Genomic DNA, 27,730 nt, shown 5'->3' on the forward strand with positions numbered 1-27,730 from the left:
GGACAGGTAATTTTGCTCCTGGCAGAGCACTGGCTGCCTGGTGCCATAGGGGTTGGCGTGATGGAGGGAGATGCCAATGGCTTGGGAGGTGGTAGAGGACAGAGATCCAAAGAGGGAGACTTCACAGGACAAGAGTTGCCTCCCTCAGTGGCTGTGGGGCCAGGCAGAACCTGGCTGTCCTGGCTGTGCTGCTTGCAAGTGCAGCACCACACCTCCTTTTCCACCATTTCCCCTTCCAGCAGAGGGTGCTCTGGCTGCAGCTCATCCCCCTCCACTCGGCTTCCAGCACTCACCTGGGGCAGGGACACCTTCCCAGGAAGGGGATGCTTCATCCCAGCAGTTTGTGGTGATGCCCAGTTTAGGAGGGGGATGCTCCAGCATGTCACTGTGCTGGTGGGTGCCATCAACCCCTTGGCAGGACTGGGGAGAGAAAGGGCAAGCAAAAAGCCCCACATCAGAGAGTGGAAGGAGCCCAGAGGGAAATGCTGCAGCTCTGACAGTTGTCACTGTTGCTGGGAGCCAGGGCAGGAGGTCCCTTGCCAGCCCACAGGAAGGCGTGAGGGGTTCTCAGAAAGGAAATGAAGACACGGCCCCGTTGCCTCAGGAGTGGCCACAAGCCCCGGCAGAGCCTGGGGAGGAGCTGAGCTGCTGAGACGAGGGGACTTGAGTGAGGTGGGACAGCCAGGGGTGGTCAGGAGACCCCACAAAGCAGCATGAACCTGTTCCTGGGCACCATCCTGCTGCTTCTGATGCCGCCTGGTGAGTGGTGGGTGAGGGGGGGACAGACATCCTCGGTGTGAGGGGGTGCCATGGGCTTGAGGGGAAGGTTTTTGCGTGGGGAGGTGTTGACCCAAAGACCATGGTGTCCACCCTGAAAAGTGGACAGGCCAGAAGGACAATCCCTGCTGGAATGTGCAGAACTGGCAGAGGCAAGTGAAGTTGGGGGGGTTTGCTGCTGGGGCATTTTTTAAAATCTGGAACCAGCAGCCCAGGGTCTCTTCTACAGTCCCTCCTGGTGGGGCTGGACACAGTGGCTTTGTCCTCACCAGCCCTGATGGTTGTCTGGGTGTTTTTGAAGCCCATGTAGCTGCAGAGCTGTTCCTTTCAAACCTGGTAGCTGCCAGATTCTCCTGCCTCTCCTTCCCTTGTGGGCAAGGGGAGGACTCACCCTAGATTTTGGGGGTTTCCCTCCATTTCTTCACATACTCTTCTTCCAGATGTTGCCAGGGGAAATGAGCGCTGTTCCGGTGAGTGGTGCCCCCCATCCCTACCCTCGCCCCAGTGCTGTGGTGCCTGGTGGTCACCCTGCTCCCATCCTCCCCAGCTCTGGGTCTGGGGGATGATTCCCTCTCGTGCTGCAACGTGACGGTGGAGCCGGAGAAACAGGGGTTTGGCATCCTCCAGCTGCCGCAGCGCTGCCCGGAGCTGGAGCGCTCCTACAGCCCCTCCTGTGCCTGCCTGCGGGATCGCTGGTTCAGGTAGCAGCAGGGCTGGCCATGGCAGGGTCTGGGGGCTCAGCTCCTTGCATCCACTAGTCCCACAGCCCCACTGTCCTGCAGGGAGGTGCAGGGGCTGCACAGTCGGCTAGGTGGGCTCAAGAAGCTGCTCCTGAATGTCAGCAGGGCTGCCGCCCGTGATGTTCTCATCACCTTTTCCCCCACGGAGGTGAGATGTGCCCTTCCCTCTCCCTCGCCTGGGAGGTCCCGTACCTTCCAAGCATCCCTCTTCCAAGCATCCCTCAGCCCCTGCCCTGGGGTGTGGTGTGCCCTGCTGTGCTCTTCCTCCACTCTGTTCTGGGGTTGCATCATGGACCCACATCAATTTTAACATCCCTTGGCAAGGAGTCACATGAAATGGTGCTTGGGAGGAAAGAGCCCTCCCTGAGAGCCGTTCCAGCAGACATGGGTGGTCACGGGGAGAGCAAGGTAGGAAAGGAGGAGGAACATGTGTGACCTTGGGACTCCTGCCCCCCCACAGCCTCTCACAGCTATGGATGTCCCACGCATGGGTGATCATGGGTTGAGGACCTTGTGGGTCCCACTCCCAGCTCTGCCTCTAGCTGCTGGGGATGAGTTTCTCTCCTTCTGCCCTCAGGCAGGGCTTCTGGTTGAATTTGGAGCAAGGTTGGTGGGTCCCAAGCAGAGAAGTGACCTACCAGTAGCAACCTCTCACTGTTCTTCTCTGCCTCAGGGCCCCAGCATGCTGAACACCACAGAGAAGGGGAAGGCAGGAAAAATCCATCTCCCTAGGGAGATATTTCGGTCTCTGAGTAGCCGGATAGTGCGTGTGGTGGTGACAGTCATCAACATCCAGCAGCTTGGCATGTTCAAGGTATGAGCTGGGACTGCTGGCACCCTTCCTGCTGCTGCTGGCACTTGCTACACACCAGCTCGGCTCAGGCAACGTTGCCCCCATGTAGGAAGTCAACCAGGCAGGGCAGGTCCTGGACAACACCGTGGTGGGCATCACAGTGGGAAACACCAGCATCTCTGGGCTGCGGGACCCCGTGCAGCTCACCTTCACCCACAGGCAGCTGCCCCGTGTAAGTCAGCCCTGCCCGCCCTCCACCTCTTCTCCAGTGCCCCTCACTGTGGCATCAGTTGATGCTGCTGTCCCTTTTGGCAGGATGTCACCCCGCAGTGTGTCTTCTGGGATCCCAGCAAAGGTACAGTCCTCAGTGGGGCCAGGTGTGTGGGGCTGTGCTCAGTGCTCTCCATTGTCACTCCTTTCCTGTTGCAGGGCAGGCAGGAGGCTGGCGCAGCAGTGGATGTGTCACACAGCCTGGGGACCAGAAGACAGTCTGCTCCTGTGACCATCTCACCTTCTTCACCCTCCTCCTGGTGATGATCCCACTCCCCACAGCTCCTGCTTGTGCCCTGACAATGCTGCCTGCCTGCTTTGGTGGCCCCTCCAGTGTCATGAGTAGCCACACAGGGATAGTTATAGCTGTTTCCAGGCAAGCCCAGGTCCCAAACACAAGCCCAGCCCCAGCTCAGGAGGGCAGCAGCAGGTCAGCAAAGCAGGACAGCCCAGAAAAGGCCCCAGCCTAATGCAGGCTCTGGAGCAGCAAGGCTTAAGGTCCCATATCCTGGTGAAGTCTCTCAGGAGGGTGGTCATGGTGGTCCACTTCACTCACTCCTCACCCCACCTTGGGGAGCATCTCCTCTGAGCCACCACTGCCTTGCTCCCCCCGAAGACCTTTTGCTGGCCAAACTGGGGGCTTGTATGGGGTCTCTGCAGCAGTCCACCAGGTTTATCAGTCCTCTGGCTCTGGTAGCTGCAGTTGCGTTTTCTAGGCTGGTCTGGGGCCTGTCTAATGTAACACGTGCATGTTTCACAGAACCCATCTCTGGACAGCTCCACAGCACAAGCCTTGATGGCTGTTGCCATCGCTGGCTGTGGGGTGGCCATGGCTTCTTCCATCTTCACCGTCGCCTTCTGCCTCTTCATAAGGTAGGATGTGCCAGCAGCTCCACGGGGACTTGTCAAGCCGGGAGAGATGTGGGGCAATTCTGGTGCCTCTGTGTGGACCTGCTGAGATGCAGCAGGAGGCCCTGCTCACCTGTGACCTCTACCTTTCCTGGTCCCTCTGGGAACACTCAGGTGCAGGTTCAGGTTTGAGGAGACCGTGCGCATCAACCTGGGGCTGCACATGAACCTCGTGGGCAGCCTGTTCCTCCTCAACCTGGCCTTCCTGCTCAACAGTGGGCTCTCTGGTAGGACCCAACCGGGGACCTGTAAGGTCCTGGGGGGGCTCACCCACTACTGCCTGCTCTGCTGCTTCACCTGGACGGCGCTGGAGGGCTGTCAGCTCTACCTCCTCTTCGTCAAGGTCCTTGGTGTCTACATCCACCACTACCTGGCGAAGCTGTGCCTGCTTGGCTGGGGTGAGCACTGCCAGCCTGGGGGAGAGCTTAGGGGAGAGGGGGGCGCTAGGAGGTTTAGATTGGATAGTAAGGAAAATTTCTTCACTGAAAGGGTAGTCAGATACTGGAACAGGCTGTCCTGGGCAATGGTGGAGTCACCATCCCTGGAAGTGTTCAAAAGATGTGTGGGTGTGGCACTTGGGGACATGCTTTGGTGGTGAACATGGCAGTTCTGGAGTAATGGTTGCACTCGATGATCTTAGAGGTCCTTTCCAACCTAAACAATTCTGTGATTCTGTGTGTCTCCCTTCTTCCAGGCTTGCCCATTCTTGTGGTGGGAGTGGCAGTAACTATTGGCAGCTATGGAGAGTACAGCATCCAGACCATGGACCACCAGGTCATAGCCCACCTGTGCGTGAACCACTGCCCACAGGGCTCAGGTGGCCCTTTGGCACAGGGAGTGGTAGCCCAGTCCTGCTGGGAGTGCAGCAGTCAGGGATTGCACCCATCCAGCTCAGCTTTATGCCATGCTTCTGCTTCCTTAATTGTGATTACAACATATCTGCCACCCCCCCACCACCTGTCATGCTGAGCTTCCTTGGCCATGCCTGCAGCCCTCCAGGTCATGGAGGGATGTCCAAGGTCCACCTGGAGCTTCCCCAGGATCCCTCTCAGCTGAGCAACACGAGGGCAGTGGATATGCACCACTGTCCCCTTGCTTCATCCTGGCCTTGGAAAATTCCCCCAGCACAAGGGTGTCCCTGCATTCCTGAAACATCCCTATGTGGAGGCTCCCGTGAGTGCTTCTGGGGCTTGCAGGGCCACTGGAGGCACTGTGGTTGTCTCTTTTCAGGTGCTGGATCACTTCCAAACATGTCCTGCTCCACTACATCACCAACTGTGGCTACTTCAGCCTCATATTCCTCTTCAACATGACTCTCTTTGGGGTGGTGACCCAGAAGAGCTGCAGCTTGCAGAGCACAGGGGCAGTGCAGGGAGGCCGCAAGCCCTGGAAGGTGGCCCTGGTGGCAGCAGGGCTCTTCTGCCTGCTGGGAGCCACCTGGGCCCTGGCATTCCTCATCCATGGCATCTCCTCTGCACCCGTGATCTACCTCTTCACCATCCTCAACTCTCTCCAAGGTCAGTGCTGCCTCTGAGCTGGGTTCCCTGAGCTCAGGTGGGGAAGATGGAGGAGGCAGGAGCCTGGCAGTGGGTTGACTAGGGGTGCCAAGGCACCAGCATCTTCCCAGCACTGACTGGCAGGCCATGTCAAGCAGCAGGTCCCAGCCACCAGCATGGAAATGCTCATGCTTCCAAACACATCCACTCCACAGGGGATGTTTTTCCTCCAAGAAAGTCATTCCTCAGCAGAGGATTAGGGACATTTACCATGTCCCAGCCTAATGGCCCACCTGAAGTATGGGGGGCAGGAGTGAGCTGGGAGAATTCCCTGGAAGCAGCAGGAAAATGCTGCCAGCATCCTGGCAAGATGCCCACCATCTCCTGCTGCTGCTGAGTGTTTGTATTCCTTTCCCTGCAGGAATCTTCATATTCATCTGGCTGGTCATCCTCTACTACCCAAAGACGAAGGAGACCACTGGCTCCCTGTCCCACAACATCAGACATGACAAAACCACCACAGTCTCCTAGGAGTAGCTCCTGGTTGGAACTCTCTTCCTGCCTGCGTGTGCACCCGCTGAGAGAAATCTTTGATCCTGGCAGATGCAGCTTCCCCACGGAGGGAGGAATCAGTTTGCCACACCTGAGTTTACCCTTCAGTGGGCATGATCAACCTCAGCAGGGCTCTTTGCTTCTGCTCTTCCATTCCTCGTGGCCTGCCTTGGGCAAGGAGCTCCAGAGATGACCCTTCTGCCAAAGTCCCTCCAGGCTGAAGTTCCATGGTCTTGAAGTGCCCCTGATCTCATCCCCCAAAGGGCTATTGAAGGGTTGAGGAGGGAGCGCATGAACTGCCCACCTTCAGCTGTGATGGAGCCATCCCCCTCTTCACTAGAGATGGCCTTTGGTGCTGAACCAGCCCAGCAATGGATTTCCTGCCATGTGAGGGAGAGGAATGACTCGCTCCAGACATGGGAGGTTCAGGTCTGGGAGCCAGCAAAAAAAAAAAGAAACCCCCTGAGTTTCTTGGCAATACATCTCCTGCTCTCTGGCAGGGATCTGCTGGGTGTGTTTCCTGAAAAACACCTTCAGCGACCAACAATGATTCCTGCATGGATGCTGTGCTTCTGCTGAAAGCTCACACACAGCACTTGCAGGGCAACTGCTTGTCTTCTCCTGATCCATGTTTCAGTATTAAATCCCTGCCACCTCTCTGAGCACTGTGGATTTAGTCTTTGATACCTACAATATTGTTTGCTATTTGCTTTATACTAAGGATGTAGCAATAGGCAGAAACCTTGCTGGTAATTTGTCATGGATGAAGGGAAAAATCAGTGTGGATAGATGCACACACACACAGGTGTGCATGCACAGAGCAACCCTTTCTCTCCTACCACTACATCTGTGTCACACAGAACCACACCAAGACCAGCTTTGGTGGGCAAGAACCTAGTGTGGGGATACCTCCATCACCCCACTTCTCCAGAGGGTGACTCTGGGGAAGAGGAACAGAGAAAGAAGGACCCTCCCAGCCCAGGGTACATGCTTTGAGTTTAGAGAGCCTGGGCCCGGAGGGAATGAGAAGGTCCTGAGGATGCTACAGGGAACGGAAACACTCGGATGTGCCTCAACCTTCACGCACTGTTTGCGTCCAACCATCACTTCCTTCCCCCCCAAACCCATAAACACACAGGCAAGAGGCTCTCTGCCACTGTCACATTTATTTGGAAACAGTTGTTTCCTAACCCGTTCGCCGTCCCACGCTGACGGCCGCCGCAGCCACGGTGAGCACACCAAGCACACACAGCAGGATGAGGGCCCCGGGCAGCCACGGGCTGGGTCCTACCAAAGAGGAGAGAGACTAGTGACATATCTGGGTCCCCTGAGCCAGCTCTGAGCCCCAGCGCAGCATCTCCTGGCTGGGGATGGATTTGAGGGAGGTCACCTCCTGTGAAGGGCAGCAGGTGCTGGAGCTGGGGGTACTTCGGAATCCTGAGGGCACTAATAGGACTCAGTCACCCCAAATGGCCTCCACCCACCCCTGCTGCCCAAGGGCTCAGCATTCATGCTTGGTCTGATCTATGCTGTAGGTGGGCTTGTCCCCAACCCTGGTCCTGGACTGCTGCTTGGATCTCCTGGATTGCCCTCAGCGCTCAGGAGGAGTCTGCCTTGCTGGGCTGATGATGCAGAGGTCCAGTGTGAAAACCCAGCCTTCCCTGGCTGGGATGCTGCACCAACAGTCTTCTGGTTTCGGGTCCCTTCCTGCCCAGCTGCCTGCTCATCCCAACCTGTGCCTGGCAAGGAGCCACTCACACAGAGCTCTGTGCTGGTTTGGCTTTGGAATTTGCCGTGCATGGCCATGACACCCGAAGGACTCCACGCTTCTGTGCACAGATTTTAGCAGCCCTTTTTAACAACCTGGCACTACCTAGAGAGTTGCAAGGGTCTGGAAGCTGCTCCTGTTCTCCCCAGAAGGACGTACATACCTGCCAGGTCCTGTTGGTCAGTGCTGGAATGGTGGGTCTCTGCTCCCAAGGAAGGAGCAGCCAGCAGGTGGATGGGCCCATAGGAGACAATCTTGTTGTAGTCATCCACCAGCGCCCTCTTGTTCTTCAAGTGCCTTGGGCATTGCTGTCAACAGGGCCAAGGGAAGGGTGATGGAACCAGAGGACAGGGGAAAAGCCTGTTCAAAGGGCAAGGGCCATCCTGGAGGTCTCCTGCTGGCAGAGACCCTACTGGGGCCACAGCCTGGGAGCAGTCAGGACCCCAGAGCATGAGAAGAACCAGGTCCTAAAGAACCTTAGCCCATTCCTCCCCAAATCCTGCCATCAACTTCTCCTGCAAACACCCAATAACCAGAGGGAAGAGGGAAAGGAGCTCTCTGTTGGGTTCAAGCCCTTGTGCCTTTGGTTCAGGGCACTGGGGTGAGCTCCTGATGTTTGTTGTGTGAGGCACCCAGAACCAGAGCAGAGCCCCTACTGCAAGCAGCATGCCTTCCCCAGCACCACACCTGGCCAGGTGATGGTGCAGAACAGCAAGGGCTCACCTTGGCACAGGGCTCCGGACCTCTGGGGAGACAGAGCCGGACACGGCAGTGTAGGAACACCTCGGGGTAACCAACAAACCGAAACATCTGGAAGCTGAACTTGGCGGTGCTGCTCTCTCCAATGGCATTCAGGTAGGTCACTGTCTTATCATGGGGACACCTGGGACATGACAGCAGGGTCAGTGAGTGCCAAATGAGGGGAAGCATCCCAGCCTGGAACACCAGATCCCACAAAGACCAGGTGCAGCCCCTAGGCTTTGCTGAACAGGCCTATTTCTTCCTCAGTGCCAATGGGGATGCCTTTCCTTGGAATCTGTGTTGTGCCCAGCTCAGGGAGGAGCTGCTAGCAGCCCAGGGGGTGGCTTATGTCTTGCTCTGTGGGGCCACAGCTGCTCTGCAGGGCTGGAGTGAGCCTGGCTGTGGCTCCCACTTCCCAGATAGACACGTTTCTGGCTTTAGCTTGGCTGCAGCCACCTCTAAGGCAGGATTTTCATAGAGACTGCACATCCCAATGATCTGCACATCCCAGCGGAGTCTTCCCTCTCTCCCTCTTGCCCTTCGCCTCCCTAGCTGGCCAGGAGCAACACTAGAAGCAAGACAGCAGAGCAGGAGAGGGGACTCAGTTCAGAGTTTTTTGGGGGCTCATTGTAGGGCTGTTCTGGCTGTTTGATGATGGTGGCCCCCACAGGTTCCACCTATGAGCAACGATGGTGTCATTGCTCATTGCTCCCGTCCTTATCACCCGGGAAAGAGATGTGACTGTGCTTGTGGTGCAAGGAGATCAGGTGTGCTGGGGGCTCTCCACTCACCCCTGCTCAATGAGCTTGTGCTGCACGCTCTGGAAGGGATCCATGCTCGGGGTGGCCCAGCAGTCCAAAATACTCAGCAGGAAGTACTTGAGCTGGTGCTGTCCTTCTATCTTCAGCAGGACATAGAGTGTGTCCGTGACGGGGATGGCTGCAGCTGGCAGGTGATAAGGCTGGAGGTAGGAGGGGGACTTGTACAGTCTCATGCTGACGTTGAAGTGTCCTTCCCTGACCACGGACTGCACCAGCCTGGGAGCAGTGATGAAGAGAAGAGAGGAGAGCAGAGGATGAGGGCTCCCAAACAGAATGAGAAAGCAGGAAGGATGTAGCACAAGTCAGGCCACCGATGCAGCTGCCCTGACTCTGGATGTGCCTCTGTTCCCAGGTGGAGCCTTGTGAGAGCCAGGCCCTGAGCTGCCTTCTGTGCCATGTGTGGACAGAAGCAAAGAGCTGCAGTGGATCCCATTGACCCCCTGGCCAGTGAGGGCTACAAGAAAGGCAATCCTAACCCTGCACCTCCATGGGAGCCTGGTGGGGGCCTCTTCCAGTTCCCACCCTTTGTTTTTTGGATAGTTGGTTTCAAGCAGTGAGGACAGGAGAAAGGTAGACTGTGTGTGCCCCTCTTTGGCTCTGCCCCAGGCCCAAACCCTGTGTTGAAAAAACACATTGGGAAGAAAAAGGAGGCCAGGGTGGCAGACCAGTGTGTATGGCGTTGCTCTCAGGGCTCTCTAGGGGCTCCCCAGGGCCTTTGGAGATCGCCTCATTGAAGGTATCTGCTTTTCTGCAAGCTCAAAAACACCATGTCAGCAGCAAGGAGAAACAGCACCACTCACTTGTCAACAGCAGTGAGAGCAAAGGGCAGCCTCACCACCTGCTCATAGGCGTAGATGCAGGAGAAATGCACTTCCAGCTGAAAACTCCGGGAGATCATGGCCCCATGGGCTTCCTGCTCTGACTCAATGACGTTGGAGTAGGAGACATGGGAGTTATTCTTCTGGAATGACACAGAAATCAAGTGTCCAGATTATGACTAAATCCATACACAGAGATCCAAGCTCCAGCTCAGAAGGTGCAACTCAGCTGTAGCTGCTCCAGGCCTGGATATCTGCTGGGGTTTCAGCTCAAGCCTTGTGTTTGGGGGCTACTGGGAGCCACCAGCAGAGCAGGCAGGAGTCAGCACAGCGAGCACGGGTGAGGGCTCTTCTGCAAAATGCAGAGCTGGAGCACCAGTTCCTCTGGACCCTTCCTGGTGCATGAAGCAAGTGAGGGACCAAGGGGCCAGGGCTGCAGAGCTCAGAGGGTGTGGCCAGAAAGTTGACGGCTGTTATCAGCTAGTGAAGCACACACTGAGACTTCCATGCTCTGCTAAATGAGGCAAAATGTGCTGCCAGCACAGCAGCAGAGGCTTCTGACATCCCCAGGGAAGCCTTTCAAAGGGAAGGAGAACTTTACAACACCTAGATAAAAAAGGAAAAGCCTTTGAGGCTTCCCTTTGCTGTCCCCACTCAGCATGTCTGCTCCTCTCATGGCTTTGGAGCTATGCAGAAAGGATCTGCTGGACCCTTACCTGGATTATTGACCCACAGGCAGTGTGGTTTTCACCAGTGAGAGTGGCTGAAAAAAACAGCTCACCCTCTTCTTCCTTTTCTGAGACCTTGCACGCCTGGTTCTTCAAGTGGACAAGCTCCCGTGGGATTTTCAAGAGTTCAAACACCTCCTTCCTCACCATCATCTTCATATGCTCCTCCTCACAGGCCAGCTTCAGTACCACATCTGGGGGAAAAAGCCATCTGCAATAGCAATAAGGAAGAGGCCTGAAGGAGCCCTATGAAAGCTGTGGGATGGCACAGTCCCTCTGAGCTCAGCAGATGCTCATCCCAGCCTTGGTGGAGGCTGCTGGTAGGGCTCTTCAGAGACACTGGGCAAAAGACAGACCTTTGGGAACATGCAGAAGTTAATGTGGGTCTGGTATTTTCTAAGAGCTGCACAAGTCCATGGCTGCCACTACTCTGAACAGGCACAGTCCTTAAGCTCAAGACATAAAGGCAGATCTTGTGGGCCTGGCCCCTTCCTATTCTGTCCACAGAATCCCCACAGTCTGCCAAGGGCACCAGACAGGGACAGCAACCCTGTCCTTCAGAGGAAGAAGACACAGTTTTTGGCTAGTGCCTGGAAGGGGCTTGACTGTAGCTGTGCCAGAATGTGCGTGGTTGTTCTGAGACGGCGAGGCAGCTGTGCCCTGCAGCATGCCATGCTGCCCTGGCACAGCTACACCACGGCACAGCCAAGGAATTAAGGAATTGAAGCTTTAGGGGAAGAAGAAAATGCCCTGTGACTGGGTCTTGTACCAACATGTAGTTGAGGACATGGTTACAGTGGTGGGGAATGCACCTGAACCAGGAGGTGGGATGTTCTCCTGGAATGGTAATACCAGTGCACTGTGCCCATCACCCTTCCCTCCGGTGCCCCTGGGCAGACTGGGGAGGGCTCACCAGCCCTACCTTGGCAGAATTCCCCTTTGAAGCCTGGTTTGCAGCTGCAAACTGGTCTGTCCCCCATCACCTGGCAGTGCCCCTGGTGCTGGCACGGGTTGGACAGGCAGGCATCTGGGCTCCTCTTGAGGCGGAGGGCAACCCGTGGCCTCGGGCCATGTGTGCTCCTCAGCTCACCTGCAGCAAAGGAAAGGCAAGTGAGCTGAAATGCATCAAGAACATCTCCCTGATGAGAGATGTGAGCATGAACTCATCCCACTGCAGGAAGACCTGCACATCTCTCAGAGACTGAGATTCTTGCCTAAGGAGAGGATCTTTCCATACTACCCATCCATGACCCAGCAGGGACAGAGTACAGGGAAACTCACCCTTATTGCCTTCACAGCCAGCCAGGCAGAGCACAGAGAACAGCAACAAATATCTCACAGTCCTTTCCTGGAGAAACAAGCAGGCTCTGGGTACCTTGGGTTTGTATCATGCTCGCTGGACATATTTGCAGTCATTCAGAAAGAGTGAACCCTCAAGCATGGATGCAATAGTATCTGTACTGTATTTCTTAGGTTTGATGGCACAAAGTAATTTCCAACCCCCTCAGCCTAACACAAGGGTCAAATACTCTTCTGAAATTAGGTAGGGATTCCAGAAAGAGGAGGTGGGAGAAAGCAGCCCTTGGACCTGCAGGGATGTGCTGACAGTGACAAAGCCACATTTCAGTGAGAACAGGCACTTTGAGTAAAACTGGAGAGGTGAGGCATCAGTCCGGGCTCCCCAAAGAGGGAAGAAGTTTCCTTTTTCCCACTACAGCTCTTTTGAAAAGTCAGGATTTTCAAAAGGATCCTCACTTTTCCAGTAGCCCATATCTACAACAAGGAGACAAAAGAAAAAAAAAAAAAAACAAAACCAAAGCCTTGAACACAACTAAAATTAGTGAAAAAAGACACCAGATTAAGTCACCTCCGCTGTCGGTACAGATAATGGATTTCTTCAGGGAAACTAGTGGCACAGTCCTGGAACAGCCCTGAATGCTGGATACTCCTTATCAGAGACGTGGATGTGAGTCAGCCAGGGCTGATGGCTGGGCAGTGCTCTGTCTGAGAGCAGGACAAAGCCAATGCCAAAAGCCCCACTCTGGTCCGGCAGCACATGCACTCCTCCACCCCTCCACCAACCCTAAGTGTGACTGCTGGACTGCTGGGCAAGGGGGGTTTATTCCTTTCTCCAGTCCTGAGAGATCCCACCACCTTGATTTCATCCCACTTACCATCGCCAGGTCACGCTCTGCTCCTCCACCCACCCAGTGCCGCCCCGAGGCCACTCCCTGCTCCCTGCTTCCCGCCTTATATCGCCTCCTGGCAGCTCATCCCTCTCCCCCACGCAAACACGCTGCCTCTGCGATTGCACAAGAGCCAGCTTAGCATCCTTCAGGGCCAGGGAGGAAAGGACTCTCTGTGAAAGCCCATCCTCTGGCATGGATGGCCCTTCCAGTGAGCCAACGGCCTGTGAACACTGACCCATTTCACAGCCCCAGTGGGATCCCAAACAGGGGGAGCATCTGCAAAACCCCCAGGGATCTCGGGGTTGGTGCATCCAGCTGGTTTTGTGCTACCTGTTTTTGATGCAGCAGTAGCAACAGATACCACAGTGGCACATGTGAAGGCCAGATAACTCTGGATACTGAGTACAGACAGTTTTGCAACCACAACATACATTTGCTTGAGCTGTGTTTTTATTGATTTCTGGCATATAAGAGCTGCTGAGAAGTACTGGTGAGAGATGGAGGGACAAGGGCTTGGCCCTACCTCAATTTGAATCACAGAACATCCTGAGTTGGCAGGGACCCACAAGGATCATCGAGTCCAGTTCCTGGCCCTGCACAGGACAGCCCCAACAATCCCACCATGTACCTGAAAGCATTGTCCAAACACTCCTTGGACTCTTGTCAGGCTTGGTGTTGTTACCACTTCCCTGGGGATCCTGTTCCAGTGCTACTGTCTGGATAAAGAACCTTTTCCTAATATCCAATCTAATCTTCTCCCTGCCCCCCTCAACACAGCTTCATGCCATTTGGGCAACAGTAACCATTTGCAAAACAGTAGTAATCACTCAAGATGATGCTTCTTGATATATATTGATTGTACTCTTTGCTTCCTCAGAGCTTTAATTGCTACAGTTACCATAATATAGCAACTAATGTGAATATTCATCCATCCATCCATCCCTCCATTCATATTTTTCCTAACCACAACAAAAAACCAGAAAACAAAAGTGTTTATCACCTGACCCTGCTTACAGCCTAATGGACTGCCAATTAAAAAGGAAAAAAAAAAAGAAAAAAGAAAAAAGAAAAAAAGGAAAAAGAAAAAAAAGAGAAAAGGGAGAGGAAAAGGAGAAGGAAGAAGAAGAGGAAAAGGAAAATAAGAAAAATAGGGGGAAAATATGAATAAAAATAAAAAATATAAAATAAAAATAATAAAAATAATAAAAATAATATAATTAATAAAAATAATAAAAATAATAAAAATAATAAAAATAAAAAGTCGTTCTGCCATCTCCTGGTGCCAGCTTTTGGGTGAGTGCTTCTGCAACACAGGAGAAGAATGACGGGGCAGGTGGGGGTAGAACTTTTATTTCAAGAGAGCCAAACTCGTGAGTTTCGGAGCAGGTCTCGGAGGGGCGATGGCTCAGCCGTGCTCTCGGGCAGGGTCTGCCCGCCATCCCCTCCCTGTGCCCCATCGCTGTCCCTTCTCCCAACGGCCCCGGGGCAGCCGTTGTGGGCGCGGGGGCGGCCGGGCCGGGGGAGGCGCCGGGCAGCGCTGCGGGGGCCGGGGCAGCCGGGGCGGTGCGCGGGGGGCACGCGAGGAGCCCCCGGGACCTGGGTCTGTGGCCTGCCCGGGGTGGCGGGAGGTCTGGCGGGGACCCCGAGGGGAGGCGGGGGGGGTGTCCCGGGCCGGGGGGAGCCGCAGGCCCCGCCGTGTCCCCGTTGCCATGGAGGCGCGGCCCGGGGAGCCGGCGGCGGCGGCCGCGGCAGCGCTGCCCTTGGGAGCCGTGGGGTGAGGGAGCGGCGGGGGCCGGCCGGGCGCTGCCTCCCCCCACTGTGTGCCCCGCTCGGGGTCAGCCCGACCGCGGGCACTACCAAACAAACAGCCCCGCCGCCGCCGGGCCGCGATACGGAACAGCCGCTGCCCTTGGAGGCTGCCGGCTCCGCCGAGCGTCCCCCTCGCTCCAAGGCCCCCGGGCGGCCGCAGGGGCCGTCGGCCGGTGCCCAGCGGGTTGATGGAGCTGCTGCCCCGCCAGCAGCACCCCGGGCAGGAGGGAGGGCGCGGGGGACACAGGCTGAACATGGGGATGTGCTGTGCCCTACCGAGCCAGGCTCTGCCTGCTCTGCCGTCTCCTCCACGCTTGGGGTGTCTGGAAACACAGGAGCCACTTACTGACCAAGCCCAGTCCAAACTCACTTTCAGTGCTCACTCTTTATTGTCACACTTCTGGCTGCTTCAGCCATGCTCACATAACAAACCACTGCGGCCACAATGCGAGTGTTTCTGTGTTGCTGTCTAGCTGGGTCCCACCACTGAATTTGCCCTGGTGTGTGTATTTCTGCAGTGCCAGGCAGAATGGAGGTCCTGGAGGAGACGGAGGAAGTGGAGCAAGCAGCTGAAGACCCGAACTCTTTGAACATCAGTGACAGCCTCCAGGATGAGGACACAAAGGTGCCTGAGGAGAAAGACAGCGTCTCAAGCGATGTACCGTAAGTCAGTTGTGTCTGGTTCTTACTGGGATGAGCCCTTTTAGGGCCCATGGGGAGATTGCACATGTGTGGATGGGATGTGGTGTCCCCTCACACAGGGAGTGGAGTAAGCAGGTACATGTGCCTGGTGTGTTTGTCCAAGAGTGTGCATGTGCAAGACAAGACAGCTCACTTGATTGTACTTCCATTCACCACTGTGTAAAGATCCTCTGAGCCTCTCACACTGCTTAAAGATCCCCCGAGTCTCTGTGCATATATCAGCTTGCCATGTTTTGATAGTGGGTCATCTTGCCTGTATTCTCCTGGCTTATTACCTGTGTCTCTCTTCCTCCTCCTGCCGCGGAAGTGCTTTTGACTGGAGCTCCATTGACACGTCCCACTTGCCATCTTCGTACAAGACAAATTCCCGGCAGGAAAAGAAGCTGCTGCACATCGCTGACCATTTCCTCCAGCAGTACACCCACGTCTGCCCTGACCGCAAACCGCTCTTCCTCCACCCCGTCAACGAGTGTGGCGTGGAGGTATGGGGTGATGTGGGGCTGGGCCACAGCGCAGGGAGCACTCCCCTTCCATAGTGCCAAATGCTGGGGAAGGACGGTATCCCTTCTTGCCCTCCTGGCCAAAGGGAATGGGAACCCTCTTGCTGAACCCACAGCCCCCGAGCAGACACACAGAACCCCAGGAACACCCTGGCTGTCCAAATTCACAAGCACGTTGTACCTTATGGTGGTGGTGCTACGTGGGCTGCAGGCAGCTCACAGCCCTCCAGCGTGGTGCTTAGGAAATGAGAAAGAACACAGAAACATAAGGGAAAGTAAAAGAAACACATGAAATAAATAAGGTTCAGGCTTAGTCACAGATGTGGAATATGGATCCAGAGTTAGGTCGTACTCTGAACTTAGCAGAAGTTATGGGGAAGGAAGTAAATGCGGAAGTTTGTGGTCTCTGTTTTTTTCCCTGGGCCCAAGCTGCACAACTGTTGTCTAGTTCTGGACCTGATGTTCCCCAAGATACCTGGAATTACTACTTTGTATGGGCTTTCCCCAAAATTTGTTATATCATTTACATGCAGGGGAGAACATGCTGAAGGATGTAAAAGCTGGGAAGGGCTGTAGCTATTTGTCTTGCTTGAAAATGTCTGAGATGAGCTTGAAGTTTCAGCCACAGCCAAGCAGACAGCTTCCCAACCCCATGTAATTTCCATCTTGAAGGAGATGATGAGGGATACTGGTGCTGTTGATATGCTCTAGGGAGGTCCTGAATGAGAGCTGCAACATCCAGGGGTGGGCTGAGGATGGCTTTGGACAGGAAACTCTTCCAGGCATCAGCTGGCTAACCAAAGTCCTCTTGTTGCCCTACAGAAGTTTGTTAGCACAACACTGAGGCCAACCCTGCTGCCTTATCCAGAGCTGTACCACTGGTCAGGCTGTGCCAGCTTTGTCTCTAATTACCTCACCATGGAGCCCCTCAAGTGTCCTATCACACCGGTAAGAAAGGGGCTGCAGTCCCTTCAGAAACATAAGAGAGGTGACAGAAGGGCCTCTCAGCAGAACACAGTGGGAATCCCCAGGGGCTGGGATTTGACCCTTCCATCATTCCCTCATTATTTAGGCAACTCCCGGATTTTCCCAGTCCCTGTGCACTCTGTTGGACCCACAGTCCCAGTGGGAGTTCAGTGTTGTACCTTTCAAGTAATTAAGCACCATTTCCACAAGACCAGGCCCGACCCTGCTTTCAGCCAGCCCAGATGACCAGCTGGTCCACTGTGGGTGGCAATGGCTGACAAGCTTCCCCTCTGGAGAGCAGGACGCCTTGGAACAGAGGAGCACGTGTGGGATGATGCTTGACCTCAGTGACCCGTTCTTAGGGGCTTCAGGCTTTTCTATTCCCAACCTTGGGGATATTTTGGGATGGCTGAAAAGAGATTTCCAGGTTAGCAAAGATGATGCCAGAGCTAGGGCAAGTTCTTGGCCATTGTGAATCAGCTGTGACAAAAGGAACACACTCCTTGCTAGCAAGGACAACAGAGTGACCCAAACAATCTACACTAGCCACGTGCTGGCCAAGCGTGTCCCAAGAGTCCCAGGGTCTCAAGAGGAACTCTGGCACTTTGTGACCACAGAGAAGGTATCTCTGTTTAGCAGATGGAGACTGCCTTGGTCACTTAGGGTGATGTCTGAGATATGGGTAAGAGTAGACTATGTAGAACCTCTCTATATGCGGTATGTACATACTGATCCCTTCGCTTGCTCACTGGTGAGGGCCAGAAGTTCCTCCTTTGAACTATAATTTAGCTTATAGGTTTTTTTCCTTGGAAATGCTGCCGACAGAGCAGCTGGAGATGGAGGGAAGCATCATTCCAGAGTTGTGTTTAGTATTAAGTTTTCAGCAGTTAGATGAGCTTGCCTCGCTCATTTCTACCTGTGGTTAAATTTGTCACCAGGTTTGGGGACAGAATTTCCCCAGATCACTTTGGAGGGGGACTTTTAGAGTCTGTGGCTCATATAGGAATGTTATATACATATTCCCTAGGGGTGCAGAGCCCAGCGATGTGGGCAGTGCCCTCTCTCCCCTGCTCTCTGCCTGGTGCATGTTTCAGCTCCACAAGACAAGCACTGTGAACATGGATCTCTCTCTTTCAAGCCCAGTTCACTCTATTCCCCAACCACCATCCTGAAATACCAGCGGGGGAACTGCTTTGACTTCACTGTGCTGCTGTGCTCCCTGCTGATCGGGGCCGGCTATGACGCCTACTGCGTGCACGGGTACGCCACCCAGGAGATATGTGCCCTGGACCAGACTCAGGATCTGTGCCCACTGCTCAAGAAGCCACAAGAGGTGAGAGCTGCAGTGAGCAGGCAGGGAGGAGCCCAGCATGTGTGCTCAGCCCATTCATGGCCAGTGAGCTCCTGAGCTGAGATAGGGGGGAACAGCTTCAGGTCCACACTGGCTTTCAGTCTGTGCCGGGGACCTCACTAAGGAATCTTTTGAGTGATTTTCCACAGCTCCTTAGGAGGCTCTCCAGTTGCAGTACTGCAAACTGCCAAGTTTTGGGAACTGGGAGGTACTTGTAAGCCATACATTTTCTCTCTTCTCCTGGTCTCTGTCAGGTACCAGTGAAGAAGTCCAGAAAGTATAGAGTTAAGATCCTTTCAGAGCCACAGAGCAAGTTTGAGCTTCAGCAGAAGGCCAAGAAGAAGGAAGAAGCTGAAGATGTTCAAAAGAAGGAAGAAGAAGAGGAAGTGGTCACGGTAAGTTAGCAAGGTCCACCTCACTGTAAGCTCCGGGAGGAAGAGATGAGACATTGGTCAAAGGCCAAAGAGAGGAGCTCACCACCCTCCTCCATGAAGTATGACACAACCCTGATCGTGGCCATGAGCACTTGGCCTCTGGGTGCACGGTGTGTGCTGGGTATGTACTACCTCACTCTTATGAAGAGCATTAAGGGCCTGGAGTTCTTTAAAAGTGAGCAGAGGAAAAGATAAGATGGTTATTGGGTTGGATTAAATTGGCAATAAAATGGCAATAATTATTGCTCTGTCCTCTGTGCTACAGGAGGCACAGGACAAGCCCAAGCGAGACCCTTTGCGTGGCTTACGGGTGCACGCCTGGGTTTTGGTTCTGTCTGGGAAGAGGAAGGTTCCTGAGACCTTCTTCATCAATCCATTCACGGGAAACAGCCACAACACCACAGATGAGTGCTTCCTTGGGATTGAGAGCATCTGGAACCACAGGAACTACTGGGTGAACATGCAGGACTGCCGGAAGGGCTGCAAGGTAAGGAGCCCTTTAGCACCTTGGCCATGAAAGGGACAGTTGGGCTGACATGAGTCCTGGGGAAGTCCAAGATCAGTAGTGGTCCAGTTTCCATTTAACCATTCCTTGTATTGGCTCTGGTCATGTTGCTCCGATTACATAGACTCTGGAACTACTCCAGGACATCCCAGACTTTGAGCTAACAAATACAGATCACACCTATTAAACCCTTACAGTGCTAGAATTTCAGCTTTTAAGGCTGGCTAGACACTCATTCTCTCAAATAAGAATTTTTGAGGCAGAGAGTGTTTCGAGCCTTTCAGGCATGGCTCAAGGCAGGAAAGATCTTAATGGGGCTCTTCCCACACCTCAGCTACTCCCCAGATGACACAAAGTCTGGGAGATGAGGGTCTGAGTCAGAGCAACTTGCCCTCTGGGCCAAGCATGTCCCTAGGAAAGAGGTAGAAGCATTTCCAGCAACTTGCTCTCATCTGTGGCAGAGGTACCAGGAGGAAAGGGGTCTGCAGCCTCCAGGTGCAGGGACAGTCTTTGGGGTCCCACCAGCCAGCCAAGAGTCTGACGAGCTCACCTCATTGAGATTTACATACCTGGAATCCTTAAACTTTCTGACACCCAGCCAGGTCCAGAGCACCACAGACATACCAATGCAGTGTTCAGTTTAGTGTCAGGCCCTTGAGACTGCCCTGGAGTTAAAAGAGTTTTTCTCTGTATGGCCTAGGATCTCAGCTTTGACTTGAGTGATGCCATCCGCTGGGAAATTATGCTTCCAGAGAGCAACAAGCTGCTCACAGAGTCATCTGAGAGAGACACTGGTGACTTGGTGAGTGACCCAAACAGCGGCTCTTGTGCAGTGGGGATGCTGTATCCAGTCAGTGTGTCCATAGGCCCGTGTATGTCTGTCTGCCTGCTGCCCTCTCCAGGTCAGATCACTGCTGCTCTGGCCAGGTTTGGGTTGGCACTTCAGATTGCTTCTCAGCCTTGAAGAGTTCTGAGAGTTTCTGATGTTTTCTGAAGCAGTGGTACTTCTGGTGTCCTAAGTGGCTGGGGAGCTCTGTATGTCTCCAGTGTATGGACCTTTGGGGTGAAGTAATTAAAAAAAAAAGAATCCAGAGTGAAATTTTTATGTACACTCTTTCTGTGTTGGTCAGCACCCTGCCCTCCTGGCTGCGAGGTGGAGCTGCCAACCAAATACAGAAATAATCTATGTCCTCTAATATACCAAAAAGTGCTGTGTGCTGGAAGCAAAAAATGGTCTCCTGTTGGGAGAAGACAGCATGATAAAGCAGGCATTGCACCCTCACAGCAGGATGGAGGAATGCCAGTAACAATTCCCTCCTGCTATCTACTCTTCTCAGCCTGTGCTCATAACTGGGGAGCAAAGCATCCTTCATGATCTTAATAAAATAAACTGGTCATTATGGCAACTGTCACATTCATCCCACGTCCAGCACGAGCATTAGCCAGGAAAAGACAATCTCATTGTGCTCGAGTAGGGATGCACTCTCATAACCGCCACTGTGTTCACCAGCCTCGCACGTGCTGAGCTCTGATCACTGTGCTGCACTCTCTAGAGCCAAAATGCCTCCTGGCACACTAAGAGAAGCTGCCAAACCCACAAATCTCTGCTTCTGTTCCAGAAGGAAAACTCTGACATGAGTTTTGAGATGCCACTATCGTGGGTAGCCCGAATTAATGTGTCTTGCAGAGGTATGTATTCTTCCTGTGCCTTTTCTTGCCCCCCAGCTAAACTTTCAGTGGATTTGCCACATTGGTTTATCTCACTTTAGAGTTCTCCCTGCAGGATAGTCAAGGTGTAACAGTGAAGTGCAGTAGATGAAGGCAACAACAGCTATTGGTTTGAATGCCTGCCCTCAGTGCTGCACTGTCTCACCTGGGAACCCCCCACAGACACACACCCGCACTGTGTTTTCCTGCCAGCTGGGAATTTTGGCTGGGATGGTCTTTCTGTTCCCCCTATGCACAAGGGACTGCCCCTGCATTATCAAATACCTGCTTTGGGAGAGAAAAGAATTATTATACCATTATAACATTAAAGCACAACAGACAGGGTCTGAACAGCTTTGCTGGCAGCAGAAGGCAATCAATAAATACCTGGTGTCCCTTAGACCGTGGTTTTCTCCTCTTAAATTCTTTTTTCTTGGGCTGAGTAGAAGGGAGTCCATTTTTCTGACATCTCTCTTGCACACTGCAGAATTTGAGAATCAGTATTCCCAAGGGAAGAAGGTAATCCTGTACAAGCAAGCAAAACTGGAGAAATGGGCCCCATACGTGAATGAAGATGGGCTGGTGGAACGACTCACCGTCTACGCAGACTTGGACTGTAAGAGGGATGAGTGAACACACCCCATGCATTGAGCAAACACAGCCTTGGGCATGCTGATGGAAAGGGGGAGGTGGCCCCTTTTCTGTCAGAGTCTTTCTTGTTCTTTCTCATCCTCCTTTCACATTTGTGGGGGTCTTATCTACCATATCCTCAAACTCTTCATCACGGTCACTGTCGGTCAAGCCCCAGAACTTTCCAGTGTTGCTAAGGGTTTCCATGAGAGTTTGAATTTGTTTTACACCTCAGTGAAGCTGTTCAGTGTCACAGGTCAGCTGCTTGGATCTTCAGTCTTCAGAGAAATGGAAGGCTGGTTTGATTTGATACGGTAGTATCACTATCCCCATTGGTGTCAACAGGAGCCATAGAAAAGGGCAGCTACAGCCTGAGGATATCTCTGTGCTTGAAAGCATTATTCTTCAGCAGCTGGTCCAAGAAACTGTGCAGATTCCTGGGTGGACATACAGTGTCCTGCCCTCAGCCCTCTTGGGTAGCTCCAGTCTCATTTCCTTTTGCTCCTGACACTATTATTAAATATTTAGGATGGAATTTCTCTTGCCCAACCACAGCCATCTGCCATGCCAATTTCTACCCCTGAGCTGATTCATTTAATTCTGGTTGATGGAGAGGAATAAACCCTCTTTAAGGTATAATTCAAATGTAGATTAGGATTAAGATTCATCTACAGAATACCCCTGTGCAGAGGGCCAGTTCCAGTGACTGTACTATATCCACTGTGGCTGCCTCAGGAGCCCAGGGTGCTTGCACAGACACTGAGAGCTCCTTCAATGAATTTTACCATGTCCCACAGGGTGAGCTAAGGTTGCAAAATGACTTGTCTCCTGCCAGGTACTGAAGTAGTGGAGGTGACAGAGTGGTTCAAAAATCGAGAAGACATGTTGGATATGAGAGAAACGAATAAACAAACACAGCTGACCACAGACTATTTCAAACCAGGACATCCCCTCCTTCTTAAAGGTATTCCAGCTCATCTGAGCAGTCAGTGCAGCTCATGGGACTTTACATGAATCCCTTCTAGCAGTGGCAGAAGCCCAAAGTTGAAGAGAGGGGCCAGGGGGTGTGGGGATTACCAGGGAGTTTGTGGATTAAATTGCCTAGATAAATAATATGTTCTTCAGTGGAGAGTAGAGAACTGGGTTGTTGCTTCCAGTCCTGGGCAGTGCTCCTCCAGCTATGTGCTTTTCTATATATTAGAAAAAATACATAGCTATCACAGGGGTGATACAATGTACTTTTACCAGTAGAGGTGATAGAAGTAGAAACTTTCTCAGGGTTGTGTTTGGTCTCTAGGTGTTGTGCAGCTGGGGGAAAGTCCTGCATCAGATCTTTTGCTAAAGCAGCATTTCACCCAAAGTGGCCGTGCCCATTCCTGGTTTGGGAAGAGCAGGATCCAGGCTCCCCTCACTACTACCTTACTGTATAAGTGAGGCAGTGGCCCTGAAAAGCTGTCCTGCAGTCCTTAGGCCATGGCATATTGATACGCAGCAGTGAGGAGATAACATTCCCTTCTTGCACTCTTACATGAATTTGATTTACTGGCTGGTGTGCTAACTCTGAAAATGTATCTGACACGTCCTCAGCTCACACCTACACGTCGCTGGAACCAGAGACTGGACACACGATGGAGTTTTACCATAAGGCACGAGCTGATGACCTCCGGAAACGTGTTGAAAGCGCTACTGAGATGACCGAGTACTTCGTGGGGCGGGATGACTTCCTGCACATCCGGCACGTGGAGTTTGGCGAAAGGGAGAACGGAATGGACATGGCTGGCACCAGACCTGACGTTCACCTCCGGCCTATAGTGGTACGGCCAAGGCAGGAACAGAAAAATATGTGTCACTGTGATATTTATACTGTGCAAAACACACTGCCCGGGGCTTTGGTTCATTCTCAGTGGGCATGGCCGAGGCAGAGCTCCAGATGAGACGTCCAAGCCTTGTCCAGCTGCTGTGTCTCACAGTTGCTTGTCTGACAGGGAGCTACAGTGTGACCAGTTGTCACGAGCTGCTAGAATGAAGCTAGGAAACTAAGGCTTGGAAAGTGTGTGTCAGAGGAAGGAAAAAAAGCTTGACTATGACTTTGGAACAAAATTTTCACAAGATTCAAAACTAGTAAAATGATTTTGTGTGCTGAGCCCAAGCTAATACCATTTTAGGTTCCTGATGAAGTGTCCCATCACTCTGATTTGTTACCAGCAGGTAATTTACCTCTTCCTCTTGTCAGGTCTGATTTACAGAACAGAAGGAGGAGGAAATCTGACATCTGTCAGTATATATGACTCAGATACTTCAGCTGCCAAGACAGAGCTATGCAGTAGCCTGTCTTTGGATCAGCACCCAACATACTACTTTTTCCTTTCCTGTGTTGGGAAATGTGGGAAACTTTGCTGTGCACCAAAATACCTTGTTCCCTGCAGTTGCCTCAGGCAGGGATGCATCCCAAGCTAACTTGGAGCTTGGAAATCATACTCAGCTCCACAAACAGGAGACTTCTGTATTGCCTTAACAGCTTTGCGGTTGGGTTTTTTCAGACATAGGCAAGACAGTAGGACCACTGGCTAAAAGATGCCATTGTAGTCCAGGCAGAAAAGCACAATTTTTATTTTGGGTTTTTACTGAATTCTGTAAATCTTGCCAGTTTTGTGTTGTCTAAGCTGCTTCCATATCTTTTTTCACCCTCCATTAGCAAATCAAGGAGCGTTTCCACAGAAATCCAGAAAAGCCTGCTGATGAAGATGTAGAGGAACGTATCTTTATGATTGAAGATGACAGCATCCAGCTGATATATCACCTCGAGGATCATGACACCATTGCCTCGAAGGTGGCTTTCCTCAGAGCAATACAGAGAGATAGGAAAGGAGAGGAAATCTTCCTGACCCGAGACACGTGTGTCAAATACCAGGTATGAAGAAAAACTACATTTATTTTGAAATCTTTTTAGATCACAGGACACAAAGGGAAGGTGAAATGTCAGTGGAAGAACTACAAGCATAACATATTCCATGCTGCCTCTCTGCTCCACCTGCACACCTCCCTCCCAGCCCCTGTCCACAACATGGACAGCCCTGGAGTTGCCCTGCCATGCTGGGAGTGACTGGGCATGCAGGACGTAGTGTGGTGTGAAAGGCTTCCTCTGAGGTCATCTTCCCAGACTTGGGTCATCAGGCAGATCCCACAGCCCCTGGGATCTTGCAAGATGCAGGTTCAGCAGCTGTTGGGCTCAGTTCTGTGGATTCAGGGCAGGGCAGCTGAAATTTCCTCTGCTGTTCCCTCTTCAAGAAGAGATAGAGCAGAGCAGCAGAGGCAGACACCCTGTGTTCTAGCTCTGTCTTTGCCATGGATTTCTTGGGCCCCATCATTCCTTAAATCTCCAGTGTTTACCCTGCAGACACAGAGAAAGACGCTGAGGCTTAATACATTGCTGATAGATAGATAGATAGATAGATAGATAGATAGATAGATAGATAGATAGATAGATAGCCTTAAATAAAAGATATTCCAAAAAGAGTGAAGTGCTGCCAGTAAGCCACATTATCTCATTAGGGGCCAGGGGTCAGTCACTCCACTAACATCACTGATGTGAGTCTGAAACCAGGGGCAGAAGTCTGCCAGTAAATTCTGCAGCGATGCTGCACAATTACACTTAAGGAAACCAAAGAGAGATTACAAATACAGGATTTTTTTAATGTTATGCAGGCTGGTTTTTTTTAATTTCTATTTCCCACTGGGGAGAATACACAGAAAACAATTGCTGGAGTCCCATTGCTCCACCTCTAACACTACAAAACCTGTTCTAACCATACACCAGCAGCATTAGCAAAGTGCAAGATGTGCTATCTGTCTCACATAACTGATGGACTCCCAATCAAAATTAAGTCTAATAAACCCATGCTGACCATGGGTTCGATGCTTCAGTGCTGGAAGTCAGCATCACCTTGTTGACTATGGCAGGATTGTGCCAGTTTCTCTCAGCAGAGAACCTGATCCCATGGATCCAGACAGTGCTGCTGTTTTTCACTGACTTATCTGCTTCCAGCCATGGTCCTCTGAGAAACAAAAGAACGTGCTCCATCTGTACAAGTTGCTGTGGGACCTGAGAAAGGAACAGAAGGAGCTGAAGCATCAAGTCCGGGAATCTGAAGCAGAGGTAAGAGGGAGGTGCAACACTGTCAGAGTTGATCAGGCGTGGAAACAGTTTCAGCTGACTGGTTGCCAAAGCATCCTCAGCATAAACTGTGGTAAAAATAAGACTCTGGTGTCACAAAGTTGGTCTCCACGCTGAATGATCATGCTTGCTCCCCAGTCATTGTTTGGTGAAGATTTCCCCAGAAATTTGAAGGTAGTTCACTGTGACCTCATGAACTACCTTGCAAATTTCTCAGTCTGGATGTATCAACAGACAAAATATTCACACAGCTTGTGCTGCATATCCTGTATATGACAAAGTATAAGCCAAAGCTGTTGGTGCAGTTTCAAAAGTAGTGCCAAGACTGTGACTCCAGAAAAGCTTTCTTATCAATTATTATCAATAATGGGGTTCAAGAATTTCATATGGAGTAACAATCTAAAAATAAGACTACTATGAGCTTGATCTACCCACAGGATATGAACATATTTGTATAGATACGTATTTACCCTTATTCTACAAGTCTTGTATGCAGCATCTGCTCTGGTAGCAGATCAAGCATGTAAAAGTACAGTCATTTTGTGGGAAAGCTGAGGGGTCTTTCTTCTGATTTCTTGGAAGGTGCTAAATGTCTTGAAGGTTCGTGAGGATGAAGAAGCCAATATTAAACTGACAGTTTCAATGTATAACGCTGCAAGGAGAGAATGTCAGCATGAAGCCATGGTAGGTTCATGCCAGCATTTCATACATGTACCCAAAGGAATCCAGAGTAAGCTTTTTCCCTCTGAGGAATTACCTCTGAAGGGCTTTTAGTATCATAAAAATATATTGGGACAAATCCCAGCATGGTGTAAATCAGCACAGCTTCAGCTGACTTCCCAGGGAAATATAACATGGTTATGCTGTGGTCACCTTTTGACTTTCTGGAAAAACTCGCATCACTGAGAAAGATTACTGGTTTATTTTGTTTAGTTAATAAAGAAAATAATTAAGAAGCACTAGTTGATAATAGGGATTATGGGGGGAGTATTTTAAGAGAGCCATGCCTGTATATATATATATATAATTTATTTTTTTTTGTCTTTAGCATGTGAGATCAAAGAACAAAATAGCTCCACAGTGAAATTTAGTCCTTATCTCAGCCAGATCCAATTTGGTTCTCCAGGGCTTCTTGACTCTAGGGAGGCAACACACTGGGGGTTTGCTGCCTCTTGCTGTTCCACGTGTTTTGACTCCCCTTGTTTTCTTGTTCTCATGAGACCTCATCTCAGACTTTTTGCCGCTCCCTGAAAATAAATCAGCTCCAGTTTGTGGTTTCTTTCATCTCAGCTCCCTGGACTTTGAGTTATGCTTTTGTGTGCCTTTGCTCCTCACTCCCCTCTCTATTTCCCTGACTTTTGGTTGCTTGTTCCCTCACAGGCACTGGAAAAGCGGCAGAGGAGCTCCCAGAGCTCTCTTGTTTTGGAGAACAAGAGCTGGGAGGAGGATGAATTCCGTGCTCATCACGCTGCAACCAGCGCCAGTATGCCCAGACTCAAGCAGAGGCCCAGCAGGTATTGGGAATGATGCGTGAGCAGTGCCCAGGGAAGGTCTACAAGGCAGCCCCCTGGGAACTTGGCACTGAAGCTATTCTGCAAAATGGTTGATTCCCACTGCGGTTTTCCTCTGATATCCCCCTTGTTGTTACAGGGAAAAGCAGTTGGCACAACAGAAGTCCCATTCTCTTCAAGAGGCGCTGCTCAGGAACCCCCGCCTGGCTGGGCATGACTGACTTCTCCCTTCCTTCCTTCTCTGTAGCTGCCTGCAGTAATCTCATAATCATCAGATTCATCAGGAGACTTCAATGAACTTGCAGCATTCTGTGTCTTTTTCTTTTCCCTCTTCTGTTCTAAGGCCCACCTGCAGGTACAGGGATTCCCTCCACATGAAATCCCATCATGTTTGAGACTCAAGTCTGACACTGTCTCTCGGGGCTTTTCTTCCCCAAGCCTGATCCATAGCTGCTGACATCAGGAGCAGGATTATTTGGGAATACTGGTTCTTTTCCAACATAATAGTATTTTAACAAATTCATAATTTAGTTTTGCACAAGCCAAGATTTTGAACTGGTGAGTTCACCACAAACATAAAATTTCTTTGATTCATTTAGAGGTCTCCAATGACAAAACCCACACAATAGCACTGTGGTTATGAACTCATCCTTGTTAATTCAATACCAGAAAAGGCACCAGAATAAATTAATTTAAAAATATTTTTACAGTCATTAGGGACAGAGCAGCTGCCAAAACACCAGCAAATGCATATTATAAAATCATAGAATGTTAAGGGGTTGGAATGGATCATCTAGTCCCAACCCCCCTTGCCATGGGATTTCCCTGTATTCCTCCCA

The 27,730-nt window shown here is 51.8% G+C and overlaps 3 protein-coding genes across 5 annotated transcripts; 2 read left to right on the top strand and 1 right to left on the bottom strand.

The window, feature by feature from the left end:
• The first annotated feature begins 578 nt into the window (after positions 1-578).
• On the top strand, positions 579-6,158 carry ADGRG3 (adhesion G protein-coupled receptor G3). Its single transcript, XM_032701525.1, is given in 13 exon segments — positions 579-759; positions 1,218-1,247; positions 1,325-1,478; positions 1,560-1,665; positions 2,191-2,331; positions 2,420-2,542; positions 2,626-2,665; positions 2,740-2,840; positions 3,341-3,453; positions 3,604-3,887; positions 4,184-4,277; positions 4,720-5,006; positions 5,407-6,158. Coding segments are annotated over 13 exon segments (1,764 nt in total). The 3' UTR covers positions 5,517-6,158.
• A 527-nt stretch (positions 6,159-6,685) lies between these two features.
• On the bottom strand, positions 6,686-12,632 carry LOC116793464 (pancreatic secretory granule membrane major glycoprotein GP2-like). Its single transcript, XM_032701339.1, has 9 exons — positions 12,588-12,632; positions 11,695-11,761; positions 11,336-11,503; positions 10,402-10,607; positions 9,668-9,828; positions 8,838-9,083; positions 8,029-8,188; positions 7,469-7,613; positions 6,686-6,824 (listed from the first exon to the last, which is right to left on the bottom strand). The coding sequence occupies exons 1-9, from the start codon at positions 12,588-12,590 to the stop codon at positions 6,724-6,726; spliced, it is 1,257 nt and encodes a 418-aa protein (XP_032557230.1). The 5' UTR covers positions 12,591-12,632; the 3' UTR covers positions 6,686-6,723.
• A 1,486-nt stretch (positions 12,633-14,118) lies between these two features.
• On the top strand, positions 14,119-27,195 carry DRC7 (dynein regulatory complex subunit 7). 3 transcript variants are annotated; one of them, XM_032700967.1, is made up of 17 exons: positions 14,119-14,202; positions 14,930-15,074; positions 15,421-15,595; positions 16,436-16,561; positions 17,718-17,912; positions 18,185-18,325; positions 18,630-18,851; positions 19,570-19,671; positions 20,489-20,558; positions 21,064-21,192; positions 22,042-22,170; positions 22,794-23,020; positions 23,902-24,117; positions 25,252-25,362; positions 25,963-26,064; positions 26,761-26,894; positions 27,031-27,195. In XM_032700967.1, the coding sequence occupies exons 2-17, from the start codon at positions 14,941-14,943 to the stop codon at positions 27,110-27,112; spliced, it is 2,295 nt and encodes a 764-aa protein (XP_032556858.1). In that variant the 5' UTR covers positions 14,119-14,202; positions 14,930-14,940; the 3' UTR covers positions 27,113-27,195. The 3 variants fall into 3 exon arrangements, with proteins under 3 accessions (XP_032556858.1, XP_032556860.1, XP_032556859.1); XM_032700969.1 differs by lacking the exon at positions 14,119-14,202 and adding an exon at positions 14,211-14,230; XM_032700968.1 differs by lacking the exon at positions 14,119-14,202 and adding an exon at positions 14,319-14,376.
• The last annotated feature ends 535 nt before the right edge of the window (positions 27,196-27,730 follow it).

The sequence above is a fragment of the Chiroxiphia lanceolata genome, chromosome 13 (genome assembly GCF_009829145.1).
Source record: "Chiroxiphia lanceolata isolate bChiLan1 chromosome 13, bChiLan1.pri, whole genome shotgun sequence".
Classification (NCBI taxonomy): Eukaryota; Metazoa; Chordata; class Aves; order Passeriformes; family Pipridae; genus Chiroxiphia; species Chiroxiphia lanceolata.

Excerpts from the sequence above, each read along its gene's own strand:
- DRC7 (XM_032700967.1), top strand. The coding sequence starts at position 14,941 with ATGGAGGTCCTGGAGGAGACGGAGGAAGTGGAGCAAGCAGCTGAAGAC. Across the intron at positions 16,562-17,717 it reads TCAAGTGTCCTATCACACCG|CCCAGTTCACTCTATTCCCC; the intron begins GTAAGAAAGGGG and ends CTCTCTTTCAAG. Across the intron at positions 21,193-22,041 it reads CGTCTACGCAGACTTGGACT|GTACTGAAGTAGTGGAGGTG; the intron begins GTAAGAGGGATG and ends GTCTCCTGCCAG.
- LOC116793464 (XM_032701339.1), bottom strand. Across the intron at positions 10,608-11,335 it reads CAAAGGGGAATTCTGCCAAG|ATGTGGTACTGAAGCTGGCC; the intron begins GTAGGGCTGGTG and ends TTTTTCCCCCAG. Across the intron at positions 8,189-8,837 it reads CACAAGCTCATTGAGCAGGG|GTGTCCCCATGATAAGACAG; the intron begins GTGAGTGGAGAG and ends GTCATGTCCCAG.